We start from the raw sequence: 25651 nt of genomic DNA on the forward strand, positions 1-25651 counted from the left end.
TTTATTGTTGTTTTGTTTTGTTTTTGTTTTATGAGACAGGGTCTGGCCCTATTGCCCAGGCTGAAGTGCAGTGGTGCAATCCCAGCTCACTGCAACCTCCACCCACTGGGCTCAAGCAATCCTCCCACTTCAGTCTCCTGAGTAGCTGGTACTACAGGTGTGTGCCATCATGCCTGGCTAATTTTTTGTATTTTTTGTAGAGACAGGGTTTCACCATGTTATCAAGGCTGGTCTTAAGCTCCTGGGCTCAAGCAATCCATCCACCTCGGCCTCTTACAGTGCTGGGATTACAGACACAAGCCACCCTGTCCGGCTGTCTGTGACTCATTTGTTACTGATGCTGAGTCATTTGTCCTTAGTATGTTTTTTTGTATTCTGGATTTATCCAATTGCACCTCCACAGTGTCATGTGTCAGGTTCATTTATCTCTCATATTTTCTGTAATCTCAAATTTATATCTCAAAGTTTGATTAGATTTGTGTTTGATTTTTGTTTTCTCTTGGCAAGACTTCTGAGTTGGTGATTTTGTGTACTTCCTCTTGCGTCAGTCACCTCAGGAGACATAAGATGTCTGGTTGTCCTTCTTTTAAGATTAATCGGTGTGTTACAGTGTTGTCAGCTTCATGTGACAGTTATACATTTTCCTACTGGCTTTTTGCATAATAATTTTAACAGCCATTGATGATCATTGCCTACATTTATTGTTTCATTAACATTGCAAAACGATGATATTCTATCACTTCTTCATTGTTTAGCTTCTCAGGAAAAAAAAAAAGACTTCCTCATTAAATACTTGATTATTGAATCGAGAGATAATTCTTCGAGAAAAGCAGGAAATATGTTTTATTCTTTTCCTTTGTTTCCAGTTTTCAGAATAACAAGTTGGTCCTTCAGCATCTGCCAAAAGTGATCAAAAGGTTGCGATGCTTTTTTCAATTCTTTTATGAACTCATCATTTTAACATTTTTACTGTTCTTTATTTCATGGCAATTATTATTCCTTTCGATACTCAAATTGTTCCAATTTTGGCAAATGGGAGCTCCTTGAATTTGGCTCCTGTGAATTGAACTTTTCAAAACCAAAAGAAACAAAGGGACTATTTGTTTTTGTTTATGTTTTCCTTAAAAGGAGAAAAAATATCGAGCCTCCTAAGTTTACATTTAAAAAGATGGCAAAGACAAATCTCAGTTAGTGGGTTTGAAGGCTCTGTGAGAAAGAGAATAAAATTGCTTATGATGGCGCTCCATGGAAACTGGGCAAATGAAAACCTCCTAACTATTGCAGCAACTACCAATGATATTTTGCTTTCCCGGATGAGAACACTTTATGAAGTCTGTAAATCTTTTCATCTGAACCAAACAGGTATAAAATGTACTTTTCTCAAACGAGTTTGTAGTCTAGCTTGAGAAGATAGCACTGAATTATCTAGGTTTGCTGGTAGTGACAGAAACCTCAAAATAACCAAGACTTAGAAAATAGATATTTAACAAGGTAATCCATGGCTGGCGTGGAAGATCCATGGTCACCAGGGTCCCAGATTCTTTCTGTCTTATACTCCATTGTCCTCAATGTTGAATTTCCACCTCATGATGCTAGATAGCTGCTTCAGCTCCCACTGTCACCTCAACATTCTAGTCAGAAGGCAGGAGGAAAAGGGAAAGAAAAGGATGACAGATCCCATTAGGGAAATTTCCTAGAAGTTGTGCCCACCACTTCTGCTATGTTCAGTTGGCCAGAAGACAGTCATACATCTACACCTAGCGACACAAGAGAGGCTAAAATTGTAGTTTTTATTACGACTGGCCAGATGCCCAGATAACCGTCAGGGATCAGTTACTCTAGTAAGAAGGAGAGAGTAGATATTTGGGAAAAGTAGCAATCCCTGCCTCAAGCCTATACTCAGAGAAAAAAAATATTATCTTGTTTGGGCAGTGTATTTCCACACATATGTCTTAAAATCTCAGAATGGAGGTCATTTAAAATATACCCATACCCTACTCTCCTAGGTGTCCTGATTATGCTGGGAATGCAATATTTAACATAAAATTAGGCTGTTGTCTGGTAATTTACATTTAAAAATAAACATTGGAGAATTTCACTCCTACACAGCAATAATGATTGTTTCAGTTATTATTTATCCCTACTCATGCCATCTCTGCTTACACTAAAGTCTCTTGATTATTAACATGGTGGAGATAAGTATCACATATTATACTTCATCTATGTACTAACTCTAAGGCAAGATGCATGATTAACACCCACCATTCATAAAATGTATGGGATTCAGTCCTCCAAGGACCCTCACAAGGAAGCCAAGGATCAGAGAAGGCATAGCTTGCTCAGAGAAAAACAGTGTAGAAGTGACAGAGCTGGGAGTCCAACACAAGTTTGTCTGTTTTCAAAGCCCATGTATACTTTGTTTGTTATGCCATTCTGAAGGATTCACGTATTTTTCACTTTTCCACAAAATGGCAACATAGAAAGACAGTCACCTATATGTAGCATTGAGAAATTTCTATGGGTTTTAATTTAAATCTTAAAAACGAATAATCTTCAGCAACATATTTCTTCATTTTAACATATGAGGAGTTTGGCTCATTACCTCTTTTGCTTGTACAACCCAATTTGGTGATGATCCATTGAACAAATTTTTCTTAAACATCTTTTCTTATGTCTGAAGGTGGCTGAGTATATCATGGTAAGCAAAACCACACATAGTCTTTACCCCCTGTGCTACATGCTGTAACTGCTGGATGGATTAAACCAGGAACTATAAAGATGAAACTGTAATCCTTACCATAATTCTGAGTCTACAATTCTTCAAACATTCTTTCAAGCCATATAGCAAAGGGCATATGTACTTTTTACAAATGCCTCTTGGTTTTGTGAATTTCGAAAGGATGTGGTTATGGCCTTTGACATCAGAGGAGGAGCTCTGCTATGTTAGCTAAATGTTGATAGAAAGATAACGTTGAAGGCAAGTTGCCTTTGAGCAGCTTTCTGAAGATCAACTGCCTCCCCATCGCATTCTTCGCCCCAAAGCTCTTTCCTTTGGTTGTGCTAAGAGGTGATGCCCAAGGTGCATCACCTTTCAAGAACTGGATCATGAACAACTTTATCCTCCTGGAAGAACAGCTCATCAAGAAATCCCAACAAAAGAGAAGAACCTCTCCCTCGAACTTTAAAGTCCGCTTCTTTGTGTTAACCAAAGCTAGCCTGGCATACTTTGAGGATCGTCATGGGGTATGTAAGCAGTTTCATTTGTCTTTTTTCACATAATATTTTATGTTTGGACTGGGCTGATGCAAATATATATACATGGCATAAAACAGAAAACATGAAACAGCAGCATGCTTGTTATAACAACATGAAAAGTACAGTAAAAGTAACCAGAGGAGAACACATAAAGCCGTCTAGAGGTGAAATGGTGGTGATAGGTGATTTCAGTTCTAAAGACTATACGTTTAATATTTATCAGCTTTTCCCCCCTGCAAGATTATGTTTAGTTTAAAAATTATTAACATTTTAAGTAGCAAATATTATGATTAGATAAAACTTGAACTTTCTATGAAACATACTAAATTTAATGAAACATAGATTAATACAATATTAGCATTGGATGAGATGATCTACCCCAGCTTTCTTATTTTTTAGTGGAAGAAACTGTTGAGAATGGTTAAATGTTGGGTTCAGTGTTAACGTTTTCATGAATTTAACTCTGTTTGTCTTAATACTCGTCACTTGCCCAATCTTGGAATAAGATTCTCCAGGCATTGCATTGTCTAAAGTTGTAAGGCACAATGGCAAACCTCTTCATCTTTGGTAGACTTCGTAGGACACCAGGGTTATTAAGAACAAACTTTCCGCAGTGCAGACCAGCAATTCTTACCCGGAAGAGTATGGCTGCTTAGCTAGGTCAGTCTGTCTCTATACCTAAAAATAATCTCATGCTTCTTAACATCAATAACAACAAGAGCAACGGGAATAATCTTAATAATGTAGTTTGGTAGAAACAAGAGTCAAGAGACCAAACTCTGCTTCTCAGTAGGTGATCCAGCCTGGACAAATGTCTACTTCCTATTTCAGGTTCTTGCTTTATAAAAGGAAAAAACTGGAAATAACAACATACAAGATCCCTTTCTTCTTCAAAACTTCTTTGTTTTATGCAGTGGCTCTTGTTTAGCCCTACTCTGCAATCTTTCAAAGCATGTTTGATTTCTTACTCTATGATTATATTGTTTTTACATCATTAGTGGGGTAGGACAAGAATTATCACATATTTTACTGAAGAGAAAATAATATTAGGTACCTGATGGTCACTTAGAAACAAAAAATGCTCCAATTCTTTGTTGGAGCCTGACTTAGTAGGTGGAGGCATGAGTTTGGGAGTCTTTGGAGCACCAGGCTTTAAAGCATTTCATGAGAGGGAGCTCCGAAGCAGGTCAGGCTGGGTGTACTGGGTATAGAGCCCCTCACCTTTTAAAGCTGCAGGTGTTGCATGTCCTTGGTGAATTACAGAAAAAAAAAAAAAAGTTGCAGGCAAAATAATTGCTGCCTCTTTGAAAGTGAAAAGAATTGCTTGTCTTGTTATCAGACTCTTACTGATAACAATTTACCAATCAATCAGAAAACACATGGAATTATGTGCAAGGCCTCTTTGCTAGGTGGCCAAGAGCCCAGGTTGTAAACTTGGAGGATTTATCTTGTAGAGCTAATAAATCACATGGAGTTACTCAATGCATTTTTGTGAATGGAACCTTTAAAGTTTTTGTTTCATATTGAAAGAACAGTCATGTACCTTTAAATATTTTTTCAAAGGCCGTTTTACAGTTTGTTTTTCTGACTCAAAATAGTATCATCTCATTTAGGTAGTACTGATAATTCCTTAGCCCAATTGCTATTTGTGACTGTTCGTGAATTCAGCTGCGTATTATTTGTAAATAATCACAAACCAGATGACCTTAATTCAGAATTTTACTGGTCATAAGTTGCATGTAGACAATGCTGTAAAACCACCCTACTTCTTTATCTGAGCATTATGAAAATTCCCAAGACAATTACTTCATTCTGGGGAGACCTACGCTATAGTTTCTAATACTTCCATGTGAAATATAGAGTATACATGTCCAAATATCAAATTTCTTGTTTTCTAATGCTAATGTTTTATACTTATAAATAACATTTTAAAAGTAATTATTTATTTATTATAATTATTTTAATAATTTATTAAATTATTTATTTATAATTTATAAATAATTATTTAATCATTAATTAGAAATTTATCCAAGGTCACTGAAAAAAGTAACATACATGAGTTATTATTGTTCATGTCCTGTGTATAATACATCATTTAGGACCACCAGTTTGCACACAAGAGTGCATTAATATTACTTAGAAGTAAATAACATTAAATATTACTTAGAAGTAAATTACTAATTATTAATTAATTATTATTACTTAATACTTATTAAGTAATACATAATAATTTATTGATAATTAACTAATTATTATTAATTACTAAGTAAACATTAGAAGTAAATTACTAAGTAAATATTACTTAGAAGTAAATAACATTACACTTGTGGAAAGAACATTTTCATCTTCAAATTAAAACCTCCATTTTCAATCTGTAAAATGGGTGTGATCATAGCACCCATTTCATAGGAAGATGGCAAAGACTCAGAGGTACAATGTCTTTAAGCTGAACTTTTTGAAATTATTTAGTGGATCAAATATCAGATATTAGCAGTTTCATACAGATCAACTTAATATATTAGGTTCTTAGCACAGCCTTGTCAGCTGGTAAGCATCTAGCAAAAATTAACCATTATTTGTATCCCTTTCATATCTCTAAAAAAGCCAGCAGGGTGGCATTATTTTCAAATGATGGGAGACATTAAAGGATCTTTGAAGTCAAGCTCAGATCAGGGTCCTGGATTCCTTCTGCTCTGCAGCTAAGTACAAGCCTGTGTGGAGATATACATGCATCAGGAGCTCTTGGGTCCATTATTGCCCCTTAGGATCTCAGAGCTTCTTTTTCTCTTTTCTCATTTGTAAAATTGTGATTCTTGCAGTTCTCATATTCTATGAATTTACAACACCATATGAAAAATAACCCTGCTACATACTCAAGAACAAATTCTGTAATTCTGGAAATCAAGTATGTTTATTCTAACCTAAAAAATCATGCCTATTGTCATTATAATACTAATTGATTGAGGCTTTTACTTGAACATGGATTTAATTCTGGTGTTAGATGCCTGTTTTCCCTATTGGGATGTGCAAGTGTGTTCAAAGGGGCCAAGAAGCACCTTCATCTTGCTGGAGCAGTGGGCCAAAAAGAAGCATAGATTTGGCAGGTGGTGGCCTGCAGACAGGCATGATTTCAGATGCTCTCCTGTGCCTGCCAATTTTTTCCCAAGTAGTCCCCGATGCCTAAAATTCTATGACAGGACAATGAGAGATAAGGGCCCGTGGGTGTTCTGGGAAATGTTTCGGAATCCGAGGATGGGGCTTGTCGGGAAGCCCTGATTCATAGTGTATTGCCAATTCCTTTGGTGTAAATACTCCCATCATGGCCCATTTTAAACTACCAATGTGATGTCTAATGGTTCACAAATTCCTGAAAATTTAACAATTAGCTCCCCCAGGTCAGTACAAGCCAAGTCCAACACACCATCAGCAAGCCTAAGTACAAATAATCCTTGGAGAGGTAGCCACCAACTAAGCAGCATACTTAGTTGCCTGTGACTGATATCAGATCCTTTTCAATGGTAAAAGGAAAATGGAGAGCCTCAGGCACTTTTGAGTAAGCACAGGATGGAAGAGGCAGCCTAGATGGGAATAAGCATCATAGATTGGTGCAGCTTGTGTGGCCAATTAGAGCTGGATTCAAATCCTGCCTCTGTCACTTTCTAAATATGGGATCTCAGACAAGATATTTGACCTCTTTATGCCTGTGTCCTATAGACCCCAACACTACCTACTTCAAGTGATGTTGAGTATTTCATGAGAAAAGTATGTTATAAGCTTCTTACCAATTGCTACATGATAAGGTGATTATTACCACAATTTTGCCCAAGCACCACCTTGATCTTCTGAAAGCCCCTCTGGAGAACTGGAAAGTTTCTCCTATTTTGATGACTCTTTGCACCTTAGGGATCAAGTATGCTGTGCTCCTTATGGTATGGAAGGCATTATCATTTACATGGAATAAAAGAAACAGTCAAAATCACCATTCCGGTCAGCATCTGGGTAAGGGTCTCCACTCCTCACAGCCTCTTCCCTTTAGCCTGCAGTCTGATCTAGCAACAAAATCATCTCCTGTAGCAGGAAATCAGAGATCTGGAGAGACCGATGGGTTGCAGGAGGATTCTATTTAACATGATCACAGGCTCAGCGGAATCGCTTCTTAATTCTGAGCAAAGGATGAAGAAAATGGCGTACCTTTTATGCACCTGGGTGGTACAGGGTGACAAAGTAGGAAGCAAGTTTACAGAAGCCAGAACAAAGAGCAGTTAATTAACTTGTGACATATCTTGTGATGTACTTTACATTTCAAAAGTAACATCTTGAGAAACACATTCTGCAGTTTTGAGTTTATCTGCTTTGTGACTTGCAGCTGATCAACAAGAAAAACAGGAATTTTTAGATGCCCAGGAACTTTGTTAAGAATGTGGGAAGGATAGATGAGGTTCAGTGCTTTGCAGGAAGGGAGTTATTCTGCCTTAAACAGAGCTGGGAGGTATTATATTAACACACAACACAGCAAAATTTCCTTTGTTACACAGCAACTACAAATTATAAGGTTTTGTTTTACTATTATTGCTATTATTTAATTTTCTTCTTCACTCCTACTTGCAGCAAGCATCCTTTCTAAATTAAAGATGGCAGGCAGGAAAGATGATCCCCTTTCCTTGCTTTTGAAAGCATTACTACATAGCAGAAATACTGCTTCTGGTGTCAGACAGATCTGACAACAGATCTGTGTCACAGCTCACATTTGATCTGTGTGATTTTGTCTACATTATATAAGGCTGTGCAATCCTTTAAGAAACTATTTATGTTTTTAAAATAATTTAACAAGGCCAGAAGCAGTGGCTCACACCAGTAATCTCAGCATTTGGGGAGGCCGAGGTGGGCGGATCGCTTAAGCCCAGGAGTTTGAGACCTGTCTTGGGCAACATGGTAAGACTCCATCTCTACAAAAAAAAAAAAAAATTAGCCAGGTGTGGTGGTGCATGCCTGTAGTCCCAGCTACTCAGGAGGGTGAGGTGGGAGAATCCCTTGAACACAGGAGGTTGAGGCTGCAGTGAGCTGTGATCAAGGCACTGTAATCCAGCCTGGGCAACAGACTGAGATCTTGTCTCAAAAATAAGATAAACATTGAACATTCCTTCCTGATCTTATTAATCTTACTTCCTTTTAACAAGATGGAGGTCACCTTTATTCGAATAAGATAGTAACTAACATTTACCGAGCACTTACTACGTGTCCAACACTGTGCAAAAATGTGAATTATTTCACCTAATCATTACCAACACCCTGTAAGTTAGGAACTAATATGACCCCAATTTGTAAGTCAAGAAATTGAGACAAAGAGAGTTTAAATAACTTGCCTGAGGTCCCATGTCTCTAGAGCCTACATTGGTCCCTTATAAATAGTACTTATGACCATTAGCAGTTGTTACTCACAGGTAATCAGGTATTCCATTGGATTTTTACAAAGTGTGCAATACATTCTTGCTCTGAAGTCCCCAATGTAAAGGACAGTCCCGAAAACTGGTACCCTGTGCCACATGGGTCTTCTGCAATGAAGAATTTTATGACTGCTACATTTTCCACCTATGCTTCAGGACAAATCTTTGTCTCTGTTCACTTCAAGAACCCCTGCTATGTGTCTGAGACAAAGAGAAAGAGAGAGGGAGAGAGAGGGAGAGAGAGAGCGCCTTGGCAAGCTTTGCCTCCCAAAGTTCCTCTAGAATCTCCACATGGCAGCCAGCACCAGCTTTTGACGTGTGACCATAGTCAAGTCTTGATGACCTTCATCAGACATTGTTGTGTCCCTACAGTGGCTCTCCCCGTTTCCTAACGATGGACACCACCAGAATCTGCCCCATGGTCTCTTCTTTCTCAGCTCATGTCTCACTTTCTCCCATCTCTGGGCTCCAACCACACCACATTTTCTTCGGTGTTAAAGCCTCCATTTTAAGTCTCACTTATTGGGAAAGCCTTCATTGATTTCCCTAGACGAAGTCATGTCCTCCTGTCCTGTTCTACCGTAGCACCAGTGCCCTTTCTTCAGAGCACAGGTCGAAGTTGTAACTACCCATTAGTTAATGTGATGCTGTATTAATGTCATTTCCCCGCCTCGCCCTCCACTGGACTATCAGCTATCTGAGAGCAAGCACCCAAGTTGATAAAGATGGCTTTGCCAGTGTCTACAAGAGTGTCTGGCGCACACTATTCACTCATGCATCATTTGTGGAAGGAATAAAAGAAGAAAGAAAGCTGGAGAGGTTAGTGACACAAACGAATCTCAAATAGAAAAGGTTCAATGACCAAATAATAGAGACCAAGGCAAGTAGGGCTACAAAAGGGAGATTAGTGAGTGTAGTAGGAACAAGTAACGAAGACTCCCTGGAGGCAGTAGTGTATGGCCTGTCCTTGAACAAGGAAGAGGAAGATTCAGGCGGTTGGAATTTTAAGAGCTGGATCACAGAGGCACGTGTAGGAACCAGCAGGAGGTCCAGGTCCCAGTCCTCAAAGCTTTTTAAGAGTTTAAGCAACTCTTTTCTCCTTTTTCCTCTGCCCAGTCTTACCCTTCTCCTTGCCTTTACAGCTAAACCCTCTGTAGATAATATTCTTTTTTTGGATTGGGGGGAGAGTCTGTCGCCCAGGCTGGAGCGCAGTGGCTTGATCACAGCTCACTGTAGCCTCAATTTCCAGGCTCAAGTGATCCTTGTGCCGCAACCTACCGAATAGCTGGCACTACAGGCATGCACCACCACACCTGGCTATTTTTTTTTTAAACAAAGTCTCGCTCTTGTCCCCTAGGCTGGAGTGCAGTAGAAAGATCTCGGCTCACTGCAACCTCCGCCTCCCAGATTCAAGCAATTCTCCCGCCTCGGCCTCCTGAGTAGCTGGGACTACAGGCACGCACCACCATGCCCAGCTAATTTTTGTGTTTTTAGTAGAGATGGGGTTTCACCATGTTGGCTAGGATGGTCTCAATCTCTTGACCTTGTGATCAACCCACCTTGGCCTCCCAAAGTGCTGGGATTACAGGTTTCAGCCACCATGCCTGGCCAATTTTTGTATTTTTAGTAGAGATGGAGTTTCACCATGTTGGCCAAGCTGATCTTGAACTCCTGACCTCAGGCGATCCATCTGCTTCAATCCCCCAAAGTAATTGGATTACAGGCATGAGCCACTGCGTGGGTACTTGGTTTTTTTTTTTTTTTTTTTTTTAATTTTTGTAGAGATAGGGTCTCACTATATTGCCTTGGCTGGCCACTTAACTCCTGGGCTCAAGCAATCCTCCTGCCTCAGGCTCCCAAAATGCTGGGATTACAGGCATGAGCCATTGTGCCTGGCCATGTAGATAATATTCTTTAAACTTCCCGAGCATTTTTCACTTGAGACGTTCAGCAGTCATGGGCTCTCTTCTCTACATTCCCATGTCATTCAGTTGTCTTCCAGCTGGGCTCCTGCTGACACTTGAAACTCTTTACAGCCTGTTATCCACATAGCACCTAGAATGAACCTTAAGATCATAAATCAAATACTACTTTCTACCTTAACACCCTCCATGGCTATTTAGAGTATTTAAATAAATTCTCAACTATGGATCACAAGACCCCTCATCCTGTGGTCCCAGCCTGCCTTCTTTATTTCATTTTACACCACACTCCCTTCATGTGCTTCTGTCACATCTGCCTTCTTCCTGAAGCATTCCAGGCTGAAGGTCCCTGCAGGGCCTTTGTACAGGGCCAGGACTAGGGTGAGGCAAGTGAGACACACACGTAAAATGACAGTCATTCTCAGGATACAGGATCTTAGCATTAGCTGTTTCCACTGCCTCAAACACTCCAGATTTTTGTAAGAGTGTTTGTTTGTTTGTTTGAAACATGGTCTTGCTTTCTCACCCAAGCTGGAGTGTGGTGGCAGGATCTTGGGTCATTGCAACCTCTGCCTCTCAGACTCAGCTGACCCTCCCAACTAGCTGGGACTACAGGAGTGCATCACCATGCCTGGCTAATTCTGTTTGTTTGTTGATTTATTTCTCACCTCTTCCAAAGCACAGATGCTTTAGTATCTGCACTTATTTGTTAGGTTTATGGATGTGCTTCTCTGTTTAATTTCTGTCTGTCCATCTGCTAGAAGGGCAGGTCCATGAGAGCAGAGATCTTGCCTGTCTTGTTCATCATGGTATCCCCATCATCTCAAACAGACACTGTTTAGTCATAATCAGTAAATACCTGGGGAATGCATGAAGGTCACATAACTCACGTTGCATTCAGAAAAGCACCTGGAAGCTAAAAATGTGGGTCTTGTCTAGCAACACAAAGAAACTAAGGGCCCAAGCAAAGTACTTGATAACTGAGGCATGCGTGGTTTCCATCTGTTTTAACGGAGTTTCATCATGAATTGATCTCTGCCTGTGTTATGTGAAGTTAATGTTTCATGGAGATAACTATTGTATTGAAATTTTCTTTTTTGGAGGCAAATATTCTCACATTAAAATTAGATTAGACTCCTGCTATTCAGGGGCTGGTGCACCCGTTCATCAGTTTCTGCAGTAAAAACAGGCCACAGGGAGATACTACAAATACGAGAGTTTAGTTTCTGACTCAGTCTGAAGGAAAGCAGAAGAGCTCAATTTCAGGCCACGCACAGTGGCTTATACCTGTAATCCTAGCACGTTGGGAGGCTGAGGCTGGCAGATTACCTGAGCTCAGGAGTTTGAGACCAGCCTAGCCAACATGGCAAAATGCCGTCTCTACTAAACTACAAAAATTAGCCAAGCATGGTGGCACATACCTGTAGTCTCAGCTACTTGGGAGGCTGAGGCAGAAGAATCATTTGAATCCTGGAGGCGGAGGTTGCAGTGAGCCAAGATTGCACCACTGCACTCCAGCCTGGGTGACAGAGCAAGACTCTGTCAAAAAAAAAACCAAAAAACAAAAAACTCAGTTTCTTGAACTATGAGCTCCATGTAAAACAAGGCATTTAAATATCAAACTCAGAAATCATATCTACAAAAAACGATTGTAAAGGTCTTTGCAAATGTTGATGGACCATTCCGCCCTTATTTTCTTAACCAACTCATAATACATTCCTCCATTCATCAATGAGTTATGAGGCCAGCTGGAAAAAGTACACCTTCTAGGATGTAATTTTCTTCCAGAGTTCAGTTTGGGTTTGGCTCCGTGACACTCAGAGGCCTAACTAAAAGTAATCCTGAGGAGAAAACAGCTCTGTAATGTTCTCCCAGTCATATAAAGGTCCCCTTCTGGATCAACGGTCTGCTCAGCTCCTTGAAATTCAGTAAAAGTTTTCTGTATTTTAATAGAATAAGAACTCGAGACAGGTTCTTATGTTTTATGTTGCTGTATAATTCTTATTAACCTAAAGTTATTTATAAGCAGGCTTCTCATCATATTTTTCCTTTTTTGATATTTAAAAAGTCACAGAAATTTTACCTGCTTGTTATAAAAATTCAACTATAGAATTTTTCCCCCCAAACTTAATATATTGTGTCAAATCTTTATTATTATTGGTTTTGTTTTTTTTTTGATAGAGTCTTGCTCTTTTCCCAGGAGTGCAACAGTGCCATCTGAGCTCACTGCAACCTCCGCGCCTCCCAGGTTCAAACGATTCTCTTTCCTCAGCCTTATGAGTAGCTGGGACTACAGGTGCATGCCACTGCGCCCAGCGGATTTTTGTATTTTTGGTAGAGATGAGGTTTCACCATGTTGGCCAGGATGGTCTCAATCTGCTGACCTCATAATCCTCCTGTCTCAGCCTCCTCCCAAAATGCTGGGATTACAGGCGTGAGTCACCGTGCCTGGCCGTGTGTGGTTTTTTGTGTTTTTTTTTAGTTGACTCTGTTTCAAGGAAACATTTCTGTTTTGGTACATTTAGATGTATTCATTTGTTCAGCAAATATTTGCAAACAACTGCTCTATGCCAGGCACTGTGTTAGATGTGAGAAACGCAGTGGTTAGTAGTGGAGGTAGGTGTCTTAGGTTGGTGCACAAATAATTGAGGTTTTTAATTGAGGTCAATTAATTGCGCACCAGCCTAATAGCTTGCATTCTAGGGGATGGGACAGACAGCAAGCAAGTGTATAACTTCATAGGGCAGATAAAGAATGTGGTAGGTTCTATGGCAAGACCACGTATCCACTGGGGCTGAATTGGGAGGAAGGGTGGTCAGAGAAGGAATTTATAGCTGAACTGAAGTTTGAGGAAAGAGCTAGTTAAGTGAAGAAATGGAGAAGAGCATTCTGGGCAGAGGGAACTGTAAGTGCAAAGACCCTAAGGTAGGAAAAGGCTTGGCTTGTGTGGGGAATAGAGATTTGAACATGTAGAGTTCAAGAGGAGGGCACAAGACGATACACAGAAGCCAAAATCCGCAGGCTCTTGTGGATCATGGCAAGGAGTTTGGATTTGATTCCAACCTCAATGACAAGTTTCCAAGGTTAAACCAGTGGGTGTGATTCCATCCATCTAGAAGTGAGCTGACAGTTGTGGGGTCAGCAGATTATACAATGGCCAAGAATAGAAGCCAGGAACTTGGGTGGAGTCTACTGTGGTGGTCTACTAGGCCATGGTGTAATGCCCCATCCTATGAGCTGTTCTTCAGTTGTCTTTTTTTTTTTTTTTTTTAAGGCAGAGTCTTGCTCTGTCGCCCAGGCTGGAATGCAGTGGCATGATCTCAGCTCACTGCAATCTCCACCTCCTGGGTTCAAGTGATTCTCCTGCCTCAGTCTCCCAAGTAGCTGGAATTACAGGCATGGACCACCATGCCTGGCTAATTTTTGTATTTTCAGTAGAAGCAAGGTTTCATCATGTTGGTCAGGATGGTCTTGATCTCCTAATCTTGTGATCCACCTGCCTCAGCCTCCCAAAGTGCTGGGATGCCAGGCATGAGCCACCATGCCTGGCCTATTTGTCTTATGTTTTAACTTACTTGTGGCATGCTTCTTCCTGGGGGTACTTTGTCCAGAATCATCTTACTCCATGTTTTGATGGAAAAGTGCCTGGTGTATAACCTGGGTCAGGATCAACACTGAGCTCAGGTAGACTGTAGCAGCAAAGACCGAAACCAACTTAGAATTGGATTAAATCAGCTTTGATTAATCTCAAGACAGAGCAAGGAACCTTCTGATCTCCATACTGTCAAAATTAATTAATGAGCCAAGTACACTCAGAATGTTTTCTGTAACTCTGGTCTGAAGACATCAATTTACTGTCTCTGTGAGCACTGGTCTTTTCTCTCATGCAGACGTATCTTTTGCATAGTTATAATGCATGACAATTTTGTATTCTACTTTCCCATTGATTGTTTGATATAAATGTATTTCCATATGTCTACATTGCCTCCAAAGCAATCATTTTTCATTTATATGATTTTTTAATGGTTGAGTCGGTTCATTGCAAGAACATGTTTATCTTATGCACCTGGAGGAATAGATGAACTTATCCATTAGTTATGGTTCAACATGCAGGTTGTTTCCATGTATAACGAAAACACCAAAAAAAAATAGTATACATAATATAGGACTGTCTCATTTTTAAAATTAGCTTCTTAGGATAGAGTGACCCAAATAGGATAATTGTGTCACAGGATAAGAACACTTTCTGGTTTTGATCATTTGTTGCTACATCATCTTCCAAAGAGATTGGAGAAGCGGTGCATGGGTCCCCAAAAGCGGCACCGTATTTGTTACCAAAACTATTAGAGAAGATTATGTTTCTAAAAACAAATTAATAGAAACAAAAGAATCCCATTGTGATTTTTCAAGTACATCATTTTGAATGTTGCAGTGAGAGAGAGGGGAATATATGTAATCTTTTATACATAGGTGAGATGATTTGATTTTTTTCTCTATGGTTTTTAACAAAAGCTGTGATTTGGGAGAGATGATTTGATTTAATGTCCGTGTCACATGTATGTAAATGAGCCCATCACCTACGTAGTTGGATTTCAGGCGTGCCAAAAGGTCTCCTGCTTTGCAAAACCTGAATCCCCTAACTGACTCACAGAGCAGGGGGCGTGGTCTCAAAGATTCCCATGAATGAGCTCTTTGGGTTCGGTCATTGAACTTTATCAAGGAGCAAATGAAATATAAGAAGGTGTCGCAGGAGCCACTTTTGACTGCTCCGTAAAAGCCAGTTTTAATTTTAGACAGGGCCTAAGACACTGAAATTCTCAGGCTGTAATTCCAGAGAAGTGGGATGAGGAGAGGAAGGAACATCAGGGCAGCCTAATGGAGAAGAGATTTGACCCCGGCTCACCTGGCTAATTCTTGACCCTTTCTGGGATTTAGCTTTCTTGTCCATAAAATCAAAGGATTTGGCTAGATCAGTGTTTTTCCAAACTTTAAACAACATTTTAATACAAAATTATACATGTCATCACCATCCCCACATATAAAACAGAGAGAAGTGGACGTTCTCTGCTTGAAGGAGGGCAGGGAAACTGCTTAGAACCCTGTGCCCCTTGGCCTGCTCCTAACTGTCAAAGATCAACAAGGTATCTTCCAACTCTGTGACCCATCTCCCCAGGGTGTAAATTAAATAGTAGAAATGATAAAACAAGAACCAGTAGAAAGTCACCCTTGAAACCTTACTGTCCTCGTCTCTGACATTATAAAGTTAGACTGAATGATTTCTAAAGACTTATCCAGTTCAAGGAAGTAGAAACTTGGTTCAATTTGTAATACACTTTGGGAGGCCAGAGTGAGAGGATTGCTTGAGGGCAGGAATTTGAGATGAGCCTGGGTAGCATGGTGAGACCCTGTCTCCACACACACACACAAAATTAACTGGGCATGGTGGTACATACCTGTAGTCCCACAATTTGGGAAGCTGAGGCAAGAGAATTGCTTTAGCCCTATTGCTGTGGCCCTAGGAGTTCAAGGCCACAGTTCAAGGCACCACTGCACTCCAGCCTGGGCTACAGAGTGAGACCCTATCTCTATTTTTTTTAAGTGGAAACTGTGATTGTGTATCTCTGTCAATGATATCAGGAATTCACAAAAAGTGATGGAGATCAACCAAACATGGAAGCCTTTCTAGGAAGTAATACCTTTAGGATGATTAATAACTGTGTGGCTCATGAGAAAGCATGTTGTCAAAATACAAACGGGACTCCAAGAACACACCCTGAAAATGAAGTCAGACATTTCGTGTGTAACCAACATAAAATCTGAAATAATAACAGCCAATATTTAATGACTTCTTGCTGTATTTCAAAGGATCAAGGTTAAGTGCTTTATGTGTCTTATAAATATTCACAATAATCACAATCATTATGTTATCCTATTGTCATCCCCATGTAATTTACGAGAAGGCTGAGGTTTAAAGAAGCTAAGTATCTTTATCTAGGTTACACATGTAGGACAAACATTAAAAGTTGGATTAACTGTTCTTCAATGGACATTTTCAGATCTAAGCTTGTTTGGTTCTGATATATCTTACAATGGAAGCTGATAAGGCAGAGTTGGGGCAAGAACTTGTTGGTGAGTTTCTAACACACTCCCATAGAAGTGTTGCTCGATCCAGGCTCTGGATTCAGCAGGCTCGATCCAGGCTTCCCAGCAGACTTACCCAAAAGACAGCACAAACAGGTGGCTCACGCCTGTAATCCCAGCACTTTGGGAGGCTGAGGCGGGTGGATCACGAGGTTAAGAGATCGAGACCATCCTGGCCAACATGGTAAAACCCCGTCTCTACTAAAAATACAAAACAATTAGCTGGGCATGGTGGCATGTGCCTGTAGTCTCAGCTACTCGGGAGGCTGAGGCAGGAGAATTGCTTAAACCTGGGAGGCAGAGGTTGCAGTGAGCCAAGGTCACGCCACTGTACTCCAGCCTGGCACCTGGTGATAGAGTGAGAATCTGTCTCAAAAAAAAAAAAAAAAAAAGACAGCACAAACATCATTAATAGCAACCTTTTTTTTTTTTTAAACCACAATAGTTAGCATCACTACAAGAAGGGGCTGAACACTTTGTTAAGTATTTTCTCATTTCCTCCTTACAATTCTTTGAACATGATAAAAGTAAACTTTTGTTTTAGTGAGGAACCAATGAAGATAAGAGGACAGTAATTTGCCAAAGGACACAAGAAGTATGAAGGTGACACCACGCCTTAGGACATAAGGATTCCCTATACTTTGCTCTGTGCACATTAGTGTGACCTTTCCTGATATCTCTGTGGTTACACAAGTTGAACCTTTTGTGAGAAGGTAATTCTACTCACCTTCACAACTGCAAGCATCTCAGCCAATTTCTCACTGTGAGTTTGTGAATTCGCCAGTCTTTGGTGACTTTGCAGAGTGTGTGTCCATTCACCTGGACTCTATGGGCTGATAAACATGAGTTCCTGGGCTTGTAAACCTGAGGATCTGTTCCTGGGGTGGCCTCTAACAAGGAAAGATGCTGTATCCACCTCAGCGCTATTTAGTTTTCCAGATTAACAGCTAATAAGAGTGTTGACCACTTATTGAGCCTCTTCTGAAATTAACATTCTGGGAAGGCTATATCCAAAGTGATAATACAAAGCGTACAAGGAGGAAAATATTAGCCCAGCAAAGTGACCCAGAAAGGGAGCTTGAGGGTGCTAACACCAAACCTCACCCTTTTCCACATTCCATGCTGAGGCCAGTTCCATGACTGATCCAATTTGATGTTTCCCAAAGTGGGGTGCTACCAGGAGCACACAAGAAGGCATGTGGACAGATCTGGTTTTAACATGTCTTTAATAGTTATGTGTCTACTACAATTTATATTAGAAATAAGTGTTTTTAAATTTATGGTGGTGATTTAAAGTTTCTTCCTAGAATACATTTAAGTGGAAAAAATAAGTCAGTTGAAAGAATACTGTTAAGCAGACAATACTATTTGAGGGAAATAGGGTATGGTAAAAATTGCAAGCCTGGGCTGCAACCTGAAGCCTGAGAGCACGGAGTCCATGGAATAGCAACGGGAATCATCATTTATTATAATTTGCTTTTAAGTAGCTCCAAGAGTGAAATATAATAACCTCCACTGGACATTTGGAGATGCAGAGGTGATCCACAGAGTCCAGAGCACTTGAAGATGTTGGGTTGGTGCAAAAGTAATTGTGGTTTTTGCTACTAATAGTCATAAGCACAGAGGAGTAGGGAAGATGGTCAAAAGAGATCTCGGGCCCCCATGTTCTGCCAGAGCAAAGTAAGCAAATGAACCTGCTGTCACAAACTGAACGCAAATTTCTCTGAATCCAGGAAAAGGCTGCTCTAATTCCAAACCAGCTCATTATAAATCTCAGTAACGTGAAGTTAGTATTGTCTACACTGCTTTCCAACTATGTTTCAGATTGATATAACTGTGTCCTAAAGCATAATTAACTGCTGTTGGAATGAATCCTAGTCCCCTTGCCTCTGTGCCTGCTGGACTTCACATCTGTGTATTAATAGTCACTTTTGTTTGGAGATCTTCTGCAAAATGCAGACTAATTTTTAATTCTTAAAGAGATAATACATTCACATAATTTAATTTTAATGTTAATTTTTTTAGATACAGGGTTTTGCCGTGTGGCACATTTTGATAATTTTAAAAAACAGTTGCAAAATGTTATGCTGTAACCAATCTCTCATCCTTGTCCCATGTCACATTGCTGCCCTATATCAAAGCAACCATGCTAGTTAATTTCTCATAAATTATTCCAATAATACTTTATACATATACTTATCATACAAATAAACATTCTCCTTTCCTTCCTTTTTAAACAGTAGTAACCTACTCTACACACACTTCTTAACCTTTCTTTTAGTTGGCTAACAACATATCCTGGAGATTGATCCGCAATGATACACAAAGATATTCTCTATTCTGTTTATGGTGGCATTCATTTCATTGCATGCATGAAAGCTTTCTTTTAATAATGGATGGTCTGTTTCCAGTTTTTTGTTATTATGAACAATGAGAAATGAATGGTCTTGTAGATGTGTTATTTTCCATGAATATGTTTATAACAGTGGTTCTCAATCAAAGGTGATTTTGTCCACCAGGGCACTTGACAAAGTCTGGGGAAATTTTTGATTGTTCTAAGTGGGGAGGAGGGTGCAACCAACATGTAGTGGGTAGAAGCTGAGGACGCTGCCAAATATCCTACAGTTCACAGAACAGACTCACAACAAAGAATTTTCAGCCCATAAATGTCAATAGTGCTGAGGTTGAGAAGCTCCACTCTGTAGAAAACATTTCTAGAAGTGGAATTGCTGAGTCAAAGGATATTTGCATCTGTTATTTTGTTGACTATGAGCAAATTACTCTGCACAGTTGTACCAGTGAACATTCCCCAGGGCCACATGTGAGAAGCCTGTTTTCTCAAAACCTCACCAACATCATTATCTTATGTTTTGATCTTTGCTAATCTGATAGGGGTTTAAAAAAATAGTACCTAAGTATAATTTATTTGCATTCTGTTATTATATGACATTGAGCATCTTTCCATAAGCTTCAATATTTATGTTCCTTTTGTTCATTTTTCTATGAGGTTGTTAGTATTTTACTTAATTTGTAGAAGCTCTTTATCTACCAGCTAAACTCTTTGGGCAGACTAGTTTTAACCTACATTTTCGTTGCCAAGAGACTTTTACCCCTCTGCCAATTTTTCTGGAAATCTTATTCCAAATCATTTCCATTAAGAGTTTAGTCTTAGGGTTCGCAATCATCACTTTATGCTGCATACTTGGTTTTATTTGCTGTTCCTTCAGTGGATTCACAAATATGGATTGAATATCACATCTATGCAGGGGATTATTTCCTGAAATGCAGTAAAGTTGTTATCCACTTACGTATTTTGGCTACTGGTTCTTCAGTGCTTAAAAAGACGACCCAAAAAATCTGTTCTTGCAAACTCATTAAACATTTCATATTTCTTATTCTGGGAGGAAGGGTTTGGAGGTGCATTCACAGCTCAGAGATACTGAGAGGAACGATATGTAGGATACCTTGAGGATCTACTTTATGCTTGGGAAATAACCTTTTGTAAGAAAATCTAAACACACGTTTCATCATGCTAGGATCGTGTTATCTTGATCTAGTAAGAATGGGGCTTGGACATTATTCCTGAGTTATCGTTTCACTTGTAAGATAAATATACCTACATAAAAGCACACTGAATTACTTTATTGGAATCTGTGAAGAAAATGGCTGGCCCTCTAGAAGAATATGAGAGAGACTCATGAACTTGAACCTCTGTGGATACAGATGAGCAGGTGGCAGGGGCTGTCTAGCTGCTGCTCACTGCTAATGGGGTTATGCGGTTACAAGGGTGTGCATCCCGGCACACCCAGCATTTGATGTATACCCCTTCTTCTTCTCCCACAATCATCTAAGCTGACACTGTGATGTTTTTAAAACTTCTGACTGTATTCAAACATTATTTTCATTTCTCTGCTTTTCCTCCTACTTCACGCTCACTGTAAAAACTTCAGCTATCCTAAGAATATACAACTTTGTGAATTTCTGCCACAGTGGAACCAGTGTTAGCAGCTTGAAATGTTCTTCTTGTATTGTTTCTTTGGATATTGCGTATACTCATATATAATCTCCTTTTCCAAAACTGGGATGCTGTTCCATCTGTTGCTTTAAATCTGCTCTTTAACATTTAGTATATACTTTTGTCCCTCCTTATAGATGAACTTTATTATCTGTTAATAGCTACAGAGCAGTCACAGGATGGATGAACCGTAACTAATTTAACCATTTGTCTATTGATGGATATTCAAGTCTTCCCAGTTTTATTTTAGTGTAATAAATAATGCTGCTGTGAACATCCCTTTTTCTCATTTTATATTTTGAACAAGTATTTCCATAGGATAAATCTCATCAGGGAAATGTATTTATTCATTTTAGTTAACTGTTTTAATAAAATAAAAGAAATACACATTTATGCAAAATAGTCAAAGAGTACAGAAGAACATTAGGTAAAAAGAAAAGCTCTTTGGAAGGAGGCAAAGGCGGGTGGATTGTTTGAGCCCAGGAGTTCGAGACCAGTCTGGGCAACCGAGCAAGACCTCATCTCTTAAGGAAAAAAAAAGAAAGAAAGCTCTTTCCCCACTTCCTACTCCCAACCCCCAGGATCACCCACACAGCTATCTGCTCTTAATAGTTTATTATGAGAAAATACATTTTAATTGAGGATCCTAAATTACCCTCTGAAAACTGTATATCAGTGTAATTCTTTTTCTTTTCTTTCCTTCTTTGTTCTTTTTTCTTTCTTTCTTTTTGAAAATTCTCACTTTTTTTCTTTTAGGTGCCCAGGGCATTGCTATTTAAAAATGGCAGGTTTTAAAGGAAGTGGAATTGTTTTCTTCATAGCACATCCAGCCACATGGTAGCCCACAGTGTGAAATGCTGAGGTGGCGAAAGCCAGCCAACAGTGGGCCACTGATGAGTAAGAGGTCTTATGGAAAAGAGGAGAGGAAGGAAGGCAGGTGTGGGACAGATCAGAGTTTCCTGGCTTTCAGGTGGTCCAGGGAGCCTTGAAATTAATGGCTTTAGCTCCAGACTTTTCTAGAGCTTCAGAGTAGAGGGGGGTTGGGTCTAGCTGGAGATGGGCTGGACTAGGAATAGCTCATTGCAAATTTCATTGGTGTTTTACAATATGCTAATTTTTCCATAGAGACAGAAATGATTATATCTGTTCTGTTTTGTTTTGTTACCCAGAGTGCAGGGACATGATCATGACTCACTGCAGGCTTAACCTCCCAAGCTCAATTGATTCTCTTGCCTCAGCCTCCAGAGTAGCTGGGGCTAGAGGCATATGCGACCACACCTGGCTAACTTTTTTAATATTTTGTAGAGACAAGGTCTCAGTATGTTACCCAGGCTGTTCTTGAACTCCTGGCCTCAAGTGACCCTCCTTCCTTGGCCTCCCAAAGTATTGGGATTACAGGTGTGAACATTTGCTACTAGCATTTGCTGGTAATTTTTTAAAATCCTCTAAATTAATTCAATGATTCAGATTATTCTTATCTCACTTTAAAAAAAAACAAAGCAACTGAGAGGTTGAGACACTTGCCTCAGGTTGCACAGCTGGTAAGGAATGAGGTTAGGATGCAAACCTGAGTCTGTCCTACTTGAAAGCTCCAGTTCTCCCCCACTCTGCCTCACCAGAAGAGAAAGCTGAAAACTGCTGTTTTTCAGAAAGATGGAGATGTCCTCTTCCCATGGGTAGCAGACACATAACTTCTCATCGATATATCTGCTGGGCTATAGTCCAGCAGCAAAGGAGCCAGTGTTGTTGGAGCAGAGAGGAGTGACTATTCTGAGGGGCCAGGGAGTGTGTTCCACCTTTGCAATCCAGCATAAGCATCGCTCCACCAAATGGGACAGAAACAAAGCTCTGCTAGGCCGTGGCTTGATGAAATGGGTCACACAATTGATTTTCCAGCACTGAGTTAAGGGAACGATAGTCTTCTGTGGGAAGTCCCGGCAAGGAAGCACAGTAGTTAGGTGATCAGGCTCTGCAGTCATGGAGTGGAGCTTGTATGCTACTCTTCGACTTGCTAAGAGGGTTGACCTCTCTGAACTTCAATTTTCTCACCTATAAAATGGGGAAATCATATGTTGTAGGATCGTGGTGAAATGGGAGTGCCTGGAGTATAGAGAATGTTCAAAAAATAGTATCAATTAAAAAATTTTGTTTCCTGTCTCTCTCTTTGAAACTTACAATCCAAGTTCTTTTTCATACAAAATATTAATACAAAAAACCACCTCGCCCTGTCATTTATCAAGCAATGCATATTTATGGGGAAGCTGGTGCTAACCCATTTGTAAGCAACCTGGGTTATTCCTGGGTTGGGGTTTTGTACATAGCAGAGCAACTCCCTCGCTGTGAGATCTGTTGAAAGCCCTCAATACAAGAGTTTGTTAAAAAAAAAAAAAAAAAAAAAAAAAAAGAAGGAAAGAAAGAAAAAAGAAAAAGAAAGAAAAGGGCAAAAGAGAGAGAAATAGTAAGATGAAAAGAAAAGATATAAAAGCTGATTGTACAAGTTTACCCTTGTGGAAATTTGTAAGCATCAGCATCTTGAATTGTGTCTGAAATGTGTCAGATGCTGGGATGAAACTTTGGACTATGAGGACAGCATATCTTTGAATGTGGCCAAGAAAAGAGACAAGGGTAAGCAAAGTCCTGTGACTTTCACCCCAAGTGATGCAGACAGAAAAACAAGTAAGAATGAGAGTAGGTTGTATTTGGCCTCTCCCTTTCTCTGGTGGCTTTCGTGTGGTTTCCTTGGAAAGTTTTGCCCTGGCATTTTTCAGAAATAGCACAGTTGTTTGGGATGATTATAGGTAATCACCCTTTCCCAGAGACTGCACTGTGTCAGGCTCATTGACCGGCCACTCCCCAGGGACCAGCTAGGGAGGACATAGATAGCTGGTCCTGCTGTTTCCCAAGTGTTTGATCTTGTGAGATGCCAAGAGAACCAATCTCAGGGTCTTTGGAAAGACTTACCCACTGGTCAGGATGGATTATGGTGGTGGGGTCCCAAGCTCTCATTCGGGGATGAGAGTGATTTTGATGGTAGAATATGAAATCCATCCCAAGAGAAGAGAAAGCTTGAGAGCAAGCTCATCTGACCAACTGTTAAGGCACAGGCACGAAGGAGGCCATGTGAGTTGAGAGGAGAACAATTTGGAAATCTTGGAGTCTCACTGCTAAGGTAACCACTGGCCACATGGGTCTACTTAGCACCTGAAGTGTGGCAAGTGCAAATTGAGATACGCTGCAAAATATAAAATTTCAAAGACTTAAGTACAAAAAAGAATATATATCATTAATTTTTTATGTTGATAATAATTTTTTTAATATACTACAACCAAGATTTTATTTTCACAAATGCAATGTTGGCTTATTATCTTAAGTCAATTAAGATAATACACAATATTACTTGAATAAATGTCAAAAAAGAACATTTCAATAAAAAAAATTTGAAATAAAAAAAAAATCCAACACCCATTGTGATAAAACCCCCAGTACACTAATAGAAAAAGAAAATTTTGAGTTTTGCAAAAAGCCGTCTATAAAACCAACCGCTAACATTATACTTAATGGTGAAAGACTGAGTGCGTTATCTGAAAGTTTGGGAACAAGACATTATTTTCCACTTTTTTTTTTTTTTTTTTAATGAAGTCTTGCTCTGTCACGCAGGCTGGAGGGCAGTGGCACGATCGTAGCTCACTGCAACCTCCACCCCCTGAGTTCAAGTGATTCTCCTGCCTCAGCCTCCTGAGCAGCTGGGATTATAGATGCATACCACCACATCTGGATAATTTTTGTATTTTTGTGGAGATGGGGTTTCACCTCTTGGCTAGGCTGGTCTCAAATTCCTGACCTCAAGAAATCCACCTGCCTCGACCTCCCAGAGTGCTGGGAATTCAGGCGTGAGCTGCTGGGCCTGGCCAATTTCACTTTTAACACTCTATTCAATATTGTACAGCAAATACTAATCAGATAAATTATACTATAAAGTGAAATAAAAGTCTCCAGATTGAGAAAAAAAGTAGAACTGTTTTTCATTACACATCATATAATTTTCCACAAAAAAAAATGTGTAAGGAATTTACTAAAAACTCACTAGAACTATTAAACAAATTCATCCATGTCAAAAGATAGAAGATCAACATACAAATTACATTTTTTTTAAACTTTTATTTTAGGTTCAGGGGTACAACTGCAGGGGGTTTTTTTGTTTGTTTGTTTTTTTGAGACGGAGTTTCGCTCTTGTTACCCAGGCTGGAGTGCAATGGCGCGATCCCGGCTCACTGCAACCTCCCCCTCCTGGGTTCAGGCAATTCTCCTGCCTCAGCCTCCTGAGTAGCTGAAATTACAGGCACGCGCCACCATGCCCAGCTAATTTTTTGTAATTTTTTAGTAGAGACGTGGTTTCACCATGTTGACCAGGATGGTCTTGATCTCTTGACCTCGTGATCCACCCGCCTCAGCCTCTCAAAGTGCTGGGATTACAGGCGTGAGCCACCGCGCCCGGCCAGGTTTTTTAATATAGGTAAATTGCATGTTGCAGGGGTCTGGTCTCAGATTATTTTATTACCCAGGTAATAAGCATAGTACCCAGTAGGTTGTTTTTAAGTTCTCACCCTCCACTCTCAAGTTGGTCCCAGTGTCTGTGGTTCCCTTCTTTATACCCATACGTGCTCACTGTTGAGTTCCCACTTACAAGTGAGAACATGCAGTATTTGGTTTTTAGTTCCTGTGTTAGTTCACTTGGGCTAATGGCCTCCAGCTCCACCCATGTTGTTGCAAAGGACACAATCTCCTACTCTTCTGTGACTGCATAGTTTTCCATGGTGTATATGTACCACATTTTCTTTTTCTTTTCTTTCTTTTTTTGAAACAGAGTCTTACTC

The 25651-nt window shown here is 39.9% G+C and overlaps 1 protein-coding gene across 1 annotated transcript in view; it reads left to right on the top strand.

Moving 5' to 3' along the window:
- The first annotated feature begins 2984 nt into the window (after positions 1–2984).
- ITK (IL2 inducible T cell kinase) overlaps positions 2985–25651 on the top strand; it is a 76890-nt gene continuing 54223 nt past the window's right edge. The window contains exon 1 of the mRNA XM_002744095.5: positions 2985–3243. Coding sequence (XP_002744141.1) covers positions 3106–3243 — 138 coding nt within the window. The 5' untranslated portion in view covers positions 2985–3105. The remainder of the gene's footprint in view (positions 3244–25651) is intronic.

Source organism: Callithrix jacchus, chromosome 2, assembly GCF_049354715.1.
Source record: "Callithrix jacchus isolate 240 chromosome 2, calJac240_pri, whole genome shotgun sequence".
NCBI lineage: Eukaryota > Metazoa > Chordata > Mammalia > Primates > Cebidae > Callithrix > Callithrix jacchus.